Raw genomic sequence first — 11,117 nt, forward strand, 5'->3', positions numbered from 1 at the left:
CAGGACTTGTGTTTTGAGTAAACATGTTTTGTGTTCTGGGTTGATCACAAGAGTGTTGTTGGTGTGCTTCAAAGCTGTGATTGCTGTAATGGCTTGTCTGCACAACTTGAAGATCTGTTTAGGGTTGTTTCTGACATTGTTTGCGAGGTAGGTGGAAATATGTTTGTGTTCCGGTTTTAGAAAATATTTTTTGGAAGGATTTAAATTTTCATGTGTTGTATGTGTGCATTCATCTGTAGTAGTAGTAGTAGTAGTAGTAGTAGTAGTTTTTTTTATACATACATACAATGTAGGTCCATGGAAAACCAAGGAAGTGTATGTATGCTTGAAGGTATGTGTTTTTCCATGCATGTGAGTATGGTGTATTTAAGGCTATTCCAGTTAGAAGTGTGGGGATCCGTATTAAAGTAGTCCATGCTGTATTTAGTGATGCCCTGTGTGGTTGCATCTATGTCAGCTCTGGAGAAGAGCTGACATACTTAAATGTATTTAATTAATATACTTTCTTCAGATATAAATATTTTACTCTAATAATAGGATATTGCTTTAAATCTTCCTCTTCCTCTATTATATTTTCTCTCTTTTTCTCTCTCCATCCCTCTTGTCTATGTTATCTGGTATGTAGTTCTAGCCTTGTGTATTTTTCACCAGGCCGTCGGAAGCCGCACACACTCTCCCTGGGGCTGCCAGAAGACCCAGAGAGTGAGGGTCTCCCCTTCCTAGCCCTGGAGTGGGACTCGCAGTTCCCTTCCACACCAGCTCAAGAAAACGGTCAGTCGCCAGATAACAATAACTTCCTGAAGGGGAAAGATGATGGGGAAGATGAGAAAGAGGATCGACTTGGAAGTGAAAATTTCAATGGGCAGAGTGCAAGTCATCATGGGTGTTATTCCTTGGAAAATGATAAAGAAGCAGGTAAGATAAGCTTGATAGCTGTGACCTACACCATTTACTAGACTTGTATTCTGACATGCTGTAGATATTTTTTAAAAATTCCATTGGCATGTAGATATAACCACAAATACAACTTTTATCCTGGATTTCCCCTCACACACACCACAAGGATTGACAGATTTGTTAATTCTATTGTTCAAGGTATAAGAGAACTGTTAGCAGGTAGTGTCAATTATCTAAAGTCAAATTGCTAGACAGGAAAAGCCTTCACTGTTTTTTTTTTTTTTTTTTTTTTCTTTCTTTCTTTTTTTCTTTCTTTCTTTTCTTTCTTTTTTCTTTCTTTCTTTCTTTCTTTCTTTCTTTCTTTCTTTCTTTCCATTTGTTACATATGCAGTGATGGTTTATTCTTTCTGTCAGTGTTTGTGTCTGTCTTATTAAATGATAAAGAAAGAAAAGGATTTTTTTTTTGCATGTTCAAGAGAATTAACCTTTTTTGATATACAGATCTAAGATGTAAAAAATTATGTTAGTAAACTGTACATCATTTGTTATTTATTTATTTATTTATTTATGTATTTATTTTTTTTTACTTTTTTTTTTTTTTCTTCTTCTTATCTTATCTTAGATGTGTGCATTATTGAATGATATGTTTTTGATTATGTCTGACAGTGAAGCTGTAGTATTCATAAAAAGAGACTGCTCACTTACATTAAACAAATAGATTTGATGGATTGTCCATTACCCCTTAGTTAGTTTCATGCCACTTACTCTGAGATTTTTTCTTTCTTCCTTTCTCTCTTTCTTTCTTTCTTTTTTCAGAGGTAATTCCCTTTTCCAGTAAACACAAAATCCAAATTACACCAAAGTCACCTGAGTAAATTGTTTTTTTCTTTTTTTTTCTCTCTCTCTCTCCTTTTTTTTAGGTGTTTCTGGCTTCACCAGAGGGAGTAATGGGGAAGAAAGTAATACGAAAGATCAGAGTAAAAAGGAAGACAAGAAATTGGAAGAAGCAGGGGACAACGGTGGTGGAGGGAGTCAAGAAGGCTACAGTGGCGAGGGAGGAGGAGGAGGGGATGGTGGGGGAGGTGGAGAAGGGGGGAGGGGATGGCGGAGGGAACGACGACAAGAATGGGAAAGAAGCAAAGGAAGAGGATGAGGAGAGCAGCCACGAGCCATCTAGTGACTCAAGCGAGGGGTAAGTTTTGCCTTCTTTCTGTTAAACCCTAAAATTACAATTCTTCACTTGCCCAAAACCCCATCCACTTGAGTTTTTTATTCTTATCAAAGACAGAATTGGCCCTTATCATTTGGAGACCTTGATTTTACATCATCTACTATACTGTGTCAAGACTCCATGCCTTGCTGTTACAATCTTTTTCTGCATATATGTCATTTTGTTTTTTTTCACAGACACCATATCTCTCTTGTTATTCTATAACTATGCAGCAACAATAACAAAAAGTAATATTTTATTATTTTTATTTTATTTATTTATTTTTTGTAATTCATTTTCTGTAATACACCCAGTACTTCCTGTCACAGTGGGTAGGAGTAGAATCCTGAGCATGGAAATAGTGTCTACCCTTGGAGCCAGTGCTCTTCCGGTCATGGTTTACGGATGGTAAATTCCATACAGTATTACAATTGGAAGTAATGTAGCCTTTCCTATATGCTCACTGAGTCTAATCACCCTCCAGGAGCTGTGTGCACTTGTGGCATTGTGTCATGCCTGTCATCCCAGCCTTCAGCCAAAATTCTCATGACAGCATATTCCCATTACCTCAGCCAAATGTTTTTGTGACATGATGGTAACTTCACCTGGGCCTCGGCCTAATGTTTTCATGACATAATGGTCACATTACCCGGGTGCAAGGAGTTAAATACATAGTGAAAAACAAAATTATATCTTGAATAGATCAGCCATGCCAGGGAGTGTGAAGGGAGAAGGATGTGTCCTAGAGGTATGGATAAGGATGGGATGTAATGATTATAGTGAATGGAGGATTGCATGGGAATTCAAACAATTTAGACATACATGATTTCACTTTCATAGATTTTACTTGGAATTTATTAAAACAATTATGTTCGTTTGAGTTTCATATTAACAAACATACATACATACATATTGGCATGCTTCCAAAACACCACCACTCAAAAAAAATGATAATTAAGAAAATCATGCAAATAACAGATGTGAACTGTGTTCACCACTCATGTTTGCTTTTACCCTGAAGACGTGAAATTTTTTTTTGGCATGTGAGAAGATAGGGTAGGCGTTAATGTTCATGTAGAATTTTCATGTATATGTTGCCGTCTCATTATGGTGAGATTTTCATTGCATTAAGCTAATATTTATTGCATGTGGGATTAAAAGAACTGTTGTATGAATATTAGGCCCAGGTGTTCAGAAAAAAATGTGAGCATATGAGTAATACCAACACAGAGAAAAATGTATTAATGAAGAAAAGTGGGAAATTCTTTATTGGAGGTATAATTTTTTTAAATGTTTTTTGTAGTTGAAAATTTCAAATCTAGTGAACCTGGGATTCCTTTTTTTTCTTCTCTTTATAGGTAAGAGGGTGATTTAATAACATGAATTTGTGTTGCTCCCTTACATAGGAAGAAGTTATTTGCACATGATACTGCCAGTAAAGATGAGTAGGAGAAATTTAAATTGATACTCTATGAATATTTATGAGTATGAGCAGAAAATTGGTGTATATGAATTTGATAATTTGAACTGCAATTTACATGAACACAATTCAGTAGCAAAAGTAGAAACACCAGTATCTCCTGCCATCAGTCTTTTATGGCATGTATGCTGTGTTGCTCTCTTATTGCCATTGTTCCTTATTTTGTTGGCAGAAGCCTCCACAGCTGATATTCTTGGCAGGCAGAATTGTATGTTCTGAGGAATGGTCCTTGGCAAATCCAGTTGTGCCATCGTTCCAGTGAAGGCCTTGTGGACAGGTTGAGTTGATTGTTGCCAGGTCAAAGAGAAAGATATTCCAATATCACATAATAGTCTTTCATGGGTGAAAAATATCATAATGAGCAGATTGCTCGCTTGTATCCTTTTCATCCTCATGCTATACTTAATGCATTGTCTGGTTGTGCTTTCCATTTTGGCCATCTTGCTAGTGTCGACAGGTGAAAGTATCACTATGAGCTTTTGTCCTGGTACTGAAAGCACTGCATGCCAGTTGATGTCAGGCCTCTTGAGTATCTGATCTGTCAACTAGTGTATTTGTTGGTGAGTAACATTGCAAAAAGTCATGGTATGACATAATGCAATGGCTGTGGTGGACTGAGTCTTGAATGTTACCGCATCATGACATAGCCAGTGCTCTCAGCTCATCAGAGGGAGCTCATCTTTCTCCAATAGTAGCAACATCATTTGTTTGGTGTCAGTAGTAGATACAGACACTTGAGTAACTTTCTCTAGCCTCCGGGCTAGTACAGTGGTAACATGTCGGCTTCTCATCCGAGGGTCGGCAGTTGGTGCCCGGCCCAGGCCCGAGAAGTTGCAACTGTCGCCTAGAGGTTACTGCTGTGGCTAGGCACCACGGTGGGTAAGGACTCAGTTCAGCCGAGTCAGCACCAGCTGACACACGTGAGCAAAATCAAAAGAGACAGTATGTCACACCAAGAATATCCATTGTAACAAATGGAATCAAAACCAAACTTAAAACTTTTCTTTTACTTTTTTAACCCTTTCCCAACGGGTAGTATTCATAGTGGCCCGGGCCTCTCAACCGGGGGCTTATATCGTCACCCTAGCTTGCGCGAACGCTCATGCCCAATACCAGCATCCCTTGCCTTTTCTTCGTAATACTAAGAGCCTATGTTGTATTTTCAAAATTATTATTTTCCAAGGTCTCTATTTGCCATATTTCCTGATAAATCAAGTCTGTAGGATATTTTTGTTGTTATATAGACTCCATAGTTGATAATTATTCGCTCTATAGTCTGAATAAAATAAGCAGAGGGTGGCATCATGGAGTTGAAACCATAGTTTTTTTTTCCCCCCAAGTTATTTTATAAGATAACTTTAGTTTCAACAGGTTTATATTATCACTTCCATATAGATATACTTCTATGTTCAGTGTTTTTATAAATACGTGATTTTTTCTTTTCTTTTCTTTTCTTTTCTTCAAAAATACATATTGGTATTTGCATGTGGTTTTACATCATCACTTCGTGAATACTATATAATATCTCTAGCCAATGTAGTTGATTACCAACATAATTTTTTTTACGCTAACCTCAGAAGCCCGAGAAGCCTTTATGAAATGCATAATATAGGAAAAATGAGAGTGTTAAAAACTACTTAATCACGTTTTCAATGGCAAAAAAATATTATTTTGCCATAATTGTAACAAAAAAAAAAAAACTTGTGGCATGGCCATACATACACCATGGCATGTACCTACATGCCCCCAGCAGATAGTCTAGGCATTCCATGGCATGTACGTACATGCCACCCGTCGGGAAAGGGTTAATACAAGTATATTAGGTGCTTAATGTGCATGAAGTACCAAACAAGCTGTGGGAAGCTGCCAATGCTAGCCAACAACCGTTCATTATTAGCCACTAGCTAATTTTTAATTCCACAGATAAAGGGTGAGGGATTGCTGGTGGGAGAGAGAGTGCTTGCTTTGTCAGGGAGTAAGATTTAAATTATTTATTGACACTGATAATAAAGTGAAATTTAGATAAAAGGAAAGTTATAATGTTCAAATGTCAAGACCCGTGTTTACAAATACCTCAAAATATGTGCAGAATTAGCACAGCATATGATACTTAGATGTGTGAAGTGATACGAGTGGCAGAGAAGAGGAATGAATCTAGTATAAAAGTTTTTAAATACCTTATGTAGATACAGGGTTTTGGCAAGGCAGGGACCTTATCTCCTTTTGTGACTGTCTTCTAGGTTCATGAAATGTAGTAATAATAATAATGATAATCTTTTTTCTTTCTTTCTTTTTTTCTTTTTTATGTATTAAAGACTAGATAAAGTTGCCAATAGATTGCTTAGAGTACTAGGAATTAGTTCTCATTTATGACCATCTATCAGATTTGGACCAAAAAATTGAAAGGGAGGGAGAAGCCAGGACACACCATTGTGTCATGGGGAGGGGGCAAATTATTTCATGATTCATTATCTTTGCACTCTTTTTTGCATAATATAAAAATTATGTGGAACTTTATAACATTTTTCCTGTTATCCTTTATGATGTCTGAAGGGAATTTGAAATATTTTGTGATAAATGGATCTCATCTGTCTGGTCATATTACTTGTTTTTCTGTCATCAACCTGCTATGTCTCCAAAAATATAATAGCAACGAAATATCCATGACAGTGCTGCCATTGTGGAAGGCAAAGTAATTGACTGGGTGGAGATGATGGTTTTTGTACACTATCAACAATTGGATCAGTTCATGTGTCATGATAGCAGAAGAAATGTCGCATTCACAACAAACAATGCAGACCAGAAATTCATGAAGGTAAATTGTCATTTATGATAGTATTGAAATCTAGATTTCAAGGGTAAAACAAAAATGAACAAACAAAAAAAAACAAGCTTGAAGTGAAGCAACCAAATTAAGCAACCCTGGAGTGATTGAGACAAGTGGGAGTGCAAAAGTCAGGGACAAGGAAGACACATGAGAGAGCCATGAGGGCTGGATGAATGTGGTCTTGTCAACAGCTTCAGCAAAATGGATACTGCTCCCAGGAAGGGAAATGGCAGCAGTTGAGAAATCACATTAAGAAGGAGAGTCCATGACTCTCATTAATTACTAATAGGTTAAGGTGTGATATTTGTAAATGCCCTTATATAGACATACACATATTTTTATTTGAAGTTATGGTTTGCGTACTATACTGTATGCATTACTACATAAAGGAGGAAAGAAGCATTATTCAAGTGTATCCCTCCAAGGGGAAAAAAGAAGAATGGACAGAGGCAGTGAACTATTCGTTCATGTATCACCATAATTAAAAATTCGACAATTACAAGTTTGGCCAACCAAAGACATGATTAATAATAAAAACACAAGAAGTGTCATTACAAGCTTATTTTTCTATTTCTGTTGCAGTGGTAAACACCACAGTCAATTAAGCACAAAGATTTTGTTATCATATTCACACGGGAATAATCCACAGGTAATATGCGAGAATTGGTAGGTAATTATGGGACATACCAGCATGAGATGTGCATTTTCTGGTATGTAAATTGAGCTTTACATATATCAAAGTTCAGAAATGGCCTTGTTCAAATATGAAGAATTTATCCGCTTTTCAGCTGGGCAGAAATACAAGGCTGAGGAAATGCAGTCTTTAGGTATTAATAGCAAAAGTCAGTCCCATCAATTATAGCCTTTATTGAATACTCTCTAATTTTAATGTAAAATAGTAATAATGATAATTTAACTGTGCAATGTGAAGTTTTGATGATAAAATGGAATGTTTCTTCAGTTTTAGACTGCATTTGAAGACAATTTTGGCATGTTCAGTATTTGTTTATGTTATACGTTCAAACCATCAAACTCAATGAAATAGTGATACTGTACATTACAGTATTTGCAGTTTCATTCCATAGGTATGAAAAATATAGTCATCCATATGGGCCACTGACAGGCAAAATGCCAATTTCTTCGAAATTTCCGTTTCTTTGTTTTATCACTAGAACTTCCTTTTCCAATCAATGGGGGTAAATGCATTGATATACAAAATGATAAGGCAATACTTCCCAGCAGTATGCAAAAAATTAAAATGTATGGAAAGGTCACTAGGATAACTGAACTTTTTATATTATATTATTCACATACTACTACTAATAATGGTATTGGACAGTCTGCAGTATGAGAAGCAAAGTCTGTATTTGTATTTGTGAATATGTGTTCATTTATACAATCATAAATTCCTTGAAGAGTCTGCTAACAATTAATATGTTTTCAATAATTTTTATTGCTTTCCCATAGGCTGCAGACCACAAGTGCTGGAGAAGAGAAGAGCAAACATGAAGACCCGGAAGAGATGGAAATAGACGTAGCAACTGGTTAGTACACTAGGTTTTAATTTCTTGGATTTTATATATATATATATATATATATATATATATATATATATATATATATATATATATATATATGTATATATATATATATATATATATATGTATATAATGTAGGATGAAGAATGTGTGATATGTATTATCAACTGATGGACTTACTGGATTATCACTTTCTTTTTCTTTCTGAGCTCATTATGCTAATGAATTTGCTATATGGAAGGAAATACCTATAATAATGTAGATAATGTATTTGAATGCCATACATTTTTGTTTTGTTTCATGCAGAATGTTTTTAATCACTTGTTCAGTCTAAGCAAAAGTTTTACTGAATGTGAGCTTGAATATGAATGGGACTAATAAGGTCAAGGGTGATCTTATGTGTAAAAATGTCTTCAAATATGTTCTTTTTTCTTCTTTCTAAAAAGCAAGCGAGCTTTAGACCTAATATGCTTAAGTTACTTAATCCTTGCTTATCTGTGCTAGGTGGTGTTGAAATTGGTTGTTCACAAGGGGATATGTTTGCTAGTCAAGAAGTTGCTTCTCAGAAAGTTGCCCAACCAAGAGGTAATTATATAGCACTTATGGACATTTTAGGTACTCTTGTATCTTAAGCACAGAGACACAGCATGATTAGTGTGATGTGGTTATTGGAAATAGTTGGATATATGTGTGGATACTTCAAGAAATTCATAATTAAATTTGCGATACTAATCAAGAAGCTGAGGTTTTACTTAGATTTTCACACTTCTTTCAATTTTGGTTGTTGGTAAATATTTCTTGGTGTCTGTAATATGTAATGTGTGTAAATTTTTTTTTAATTGTATGGACTTATATGATTGTTTTCCACAAAAAGCAGAAGTGTCAGGGATGACACTAACTCCAGCCACATCTATGCCAATCCTCCAGCTGTCACAGGGAGAGGAGGAGGAGGAGGATGTTCCTCCACCTCCAGAGAAGTAAGTATAAATCTCTCTCTTTTTTTTTTTTCTTTCTTTCTTTCTTTCTTTCTTTCTTTCTTTCTTTCAGTCTTTCTTTCTTTCTTTCTTTCTTTCTTTCTTTCGATTATGTGATTTTAGTTTTTGAGATGCAGAATAATAGAAGGTTTTGGATTGTCAGGTCCTTTAAGATTCAAAGAGAATTAGATAAAGAAATTATATATATTAACCATACATGTCAGGTGAGAGGAGGAAGTAAAGAATGTGACCATTGATTGGTTTTTGTTATATTCTCTAGGTTCCTCTCAGGCACACCATCTGCATCTCTGCCCCTTGGATCATCACAGTCGGCTACATCTACATCGCCCACAAAAAGGAAACGGGCAGAGCTGGAAGATCCTTCATCCGAGACAGAACACTCAGAAATTCCTTTAAAACAGAGACGAATGGAAGAGGCTAGCAGTGACTCTGGTGAAGACAGAGTAATTGTAGACTACACAGCATTAACCAGGAAAGATGTGGAAATCAGTCCAAAGCAACAGAAGCCTCCCCCGAGAGTTGTAAAACCAACCCATCTCTTGGCAGCTGCAAAACGAATTACCTTTAGTTCTGAAGATTTACAGAAGTGTACAGAGAGGGAAGATCCCCTGAGACAGCTACCTGTAGATACGGAAGAAGAAGAAAGTGAACAAGAAAAAGATCTTCCAGTGAGACAGCCAGTTGATACAGAGGCAGAAAGCAGTGACTCTCAGAAAGTTAGTGATGATACTAAGAAAGGTGACACTGCATCAAAAGCGATATCTGATAGTGAGTGTGAGGATAGTGATATTGAAATTTTGGAGGATAAGGATCGTAGTATAGAAGTGTTATATGAAAAATCTAAAGGTAAGAGCTCACTAGAACAAGAGATAGGATCTCAAGACTTCAGCCTGATGTTATCTGGTGCTGAGCATGAGTCAGAGTACCAACAGGCAGGACAAAGATTTTCTGAGGGCCATATCCTAACTGAAGAGGCAGAAAGCCAGTCACAAAGTTTATTGTCAATGACAGAATCAGAACATCTTCAGTGTCATGACACCATGTCTTCAAGTAGCAGTGAGAGTAGTCAACATGCACCTGAAACGCTAGTAGGTAGCATGCCAGCTACCCAGCTCGAGGGGATTTGTCAGCCCGTGGTCCTTTCACAGCCAAACATTGACCCTCTCATGTCATTACCAATACCTTCTTCTGCAAGAGAAAAGGAAAAGGACTCTGATAGTAGCGGGGAAGTTTCTCCAAAGGAAAAAGACATCGAAGAGGAAGGAAGTAAAGAAAAGTCTGAGTCACAGAAGACATCTAAGAAAGTCGATGAAGAAAGTGAAGTGGCTTCATCCATGGACATTTCTCAAAAAGTGGAAACAGCAAGGCTTAAGATGCCTGAAATATTTACTCCAGCTTCCCAAGATTATGAGGTAACAGAGGAGAGTGAGTCAGTATTTACAAAGGCAACCAAAATAGCCAAGGAAAGAGCAGAAAAAGAAAAAAAGAGGATGGAAGAAGAGAAGCAAAACAAAGAGACAGTAGAAAAAATGACAAGTGCTAGTAGTGCCTCATTTGAAAGTCTAGGAACATCGCCAATAGAAGAAGGACCCATTAGAGAGACTGAAAAATCCATAATCGAGTGCAGTATGACAGGAAGTTCCAATCAGTCTACCCCAGTTTCCAGTTTACAGCCTACACGTTCTTCACATTCCACCCCAGTCACAAGCCAACCACAACGCAAACTCTCTCAGAGTGCCACTCTTTTTGGCTCGGCTAAAAAAGAATCTACTCTTAGTTCTAGTCAGTTAAGTGCATCACAGCAAGTTTTAGCAGAAGAAACTGATAGTGAAGATGAAGGACAACTCAAGCGGAAAAGAAAAAAGCATCGTCCCACAGCAGAGTCAGAGCAGCCAGGGAAAACAGCATCGCGAGCATCTAACATCAAGGCAGAATCCAGAAAGACTTCCACTCCAAACACCAGCCAGGGAGTAAGCCTCAACATCTCAGGTGATGGAAGTAGTTACATTGATAAAGAGCAAGCTGGAATCCTGTCTGGTGTTGAAACTTCAAAGTCACATAATTCCTCATCAGAGCAGTCAGGAGTTGTCAAATCACCAGACCAAAGTGCATCACCAGGAAGGAGGGCAAGCACTCCAGACACAGAACTTCTTCCAGATTTGGAAAGAAT

The 11,117-nt window shown here is 36.9% G+C and overlaps 1 protein-coding gene across 1 annotated transcript in view; it reads left to right on the top strand.

Annotated features, from left to right (window-relative positions):
* The first annotated feature begins 655 nt into the window (after window positions 1-655).
* Window positions 656-11,117, top strand: part of LOC119597629 (TP53-binding protein 1-like) — a 20,582-nt gene continuing 10,120 nt past the window's right edge. Inside the window, exons 1-6 of the mRNA XM_037947227.1 lie at window positions 656-915; window positions 1,818-2,089; window positions 7,882-7,958; window positions 8,457-8,537; window positions 8,827-8,929; window positions 9,207-11,117. The exon at window positions 9,207-11,117 is cut by the window's right edge and continues 1,988 nt beyond it. Of these exons, the coding sequence (XP_037803155.1) occupies window positions 811-915; window positions 1,818-2,089; window positions 7,882-7,958; window positions 8,457-8,537; window positions 8,827-8,929; window positions 9,207-11,117 (2,549 nt within the window). The 5' untranslated portion in view covers window positions 656-810. The remainder of the gene's footprint in view (window positions 916-1,817; window positions 2,090-7,881; window positions 7,959-8,456; window positions 8,538-8,826; window positions 8,930-9,206) is intronic.

Source organism: Penaeus monodon, chromosome 3 (assembly GCF_015228065.2).
Source record: "Penaeus monodon isolate SGIC_2016 chromosome 3, NSTDA_Pmon_1, whole genome shotgun sequence".
Lineage (NCBI taxonomy): Eukaryota > Metazoa > Arthropoda > Malacostraca > Decapoda > Penaeidae > Penaeus > Penaeus monodon.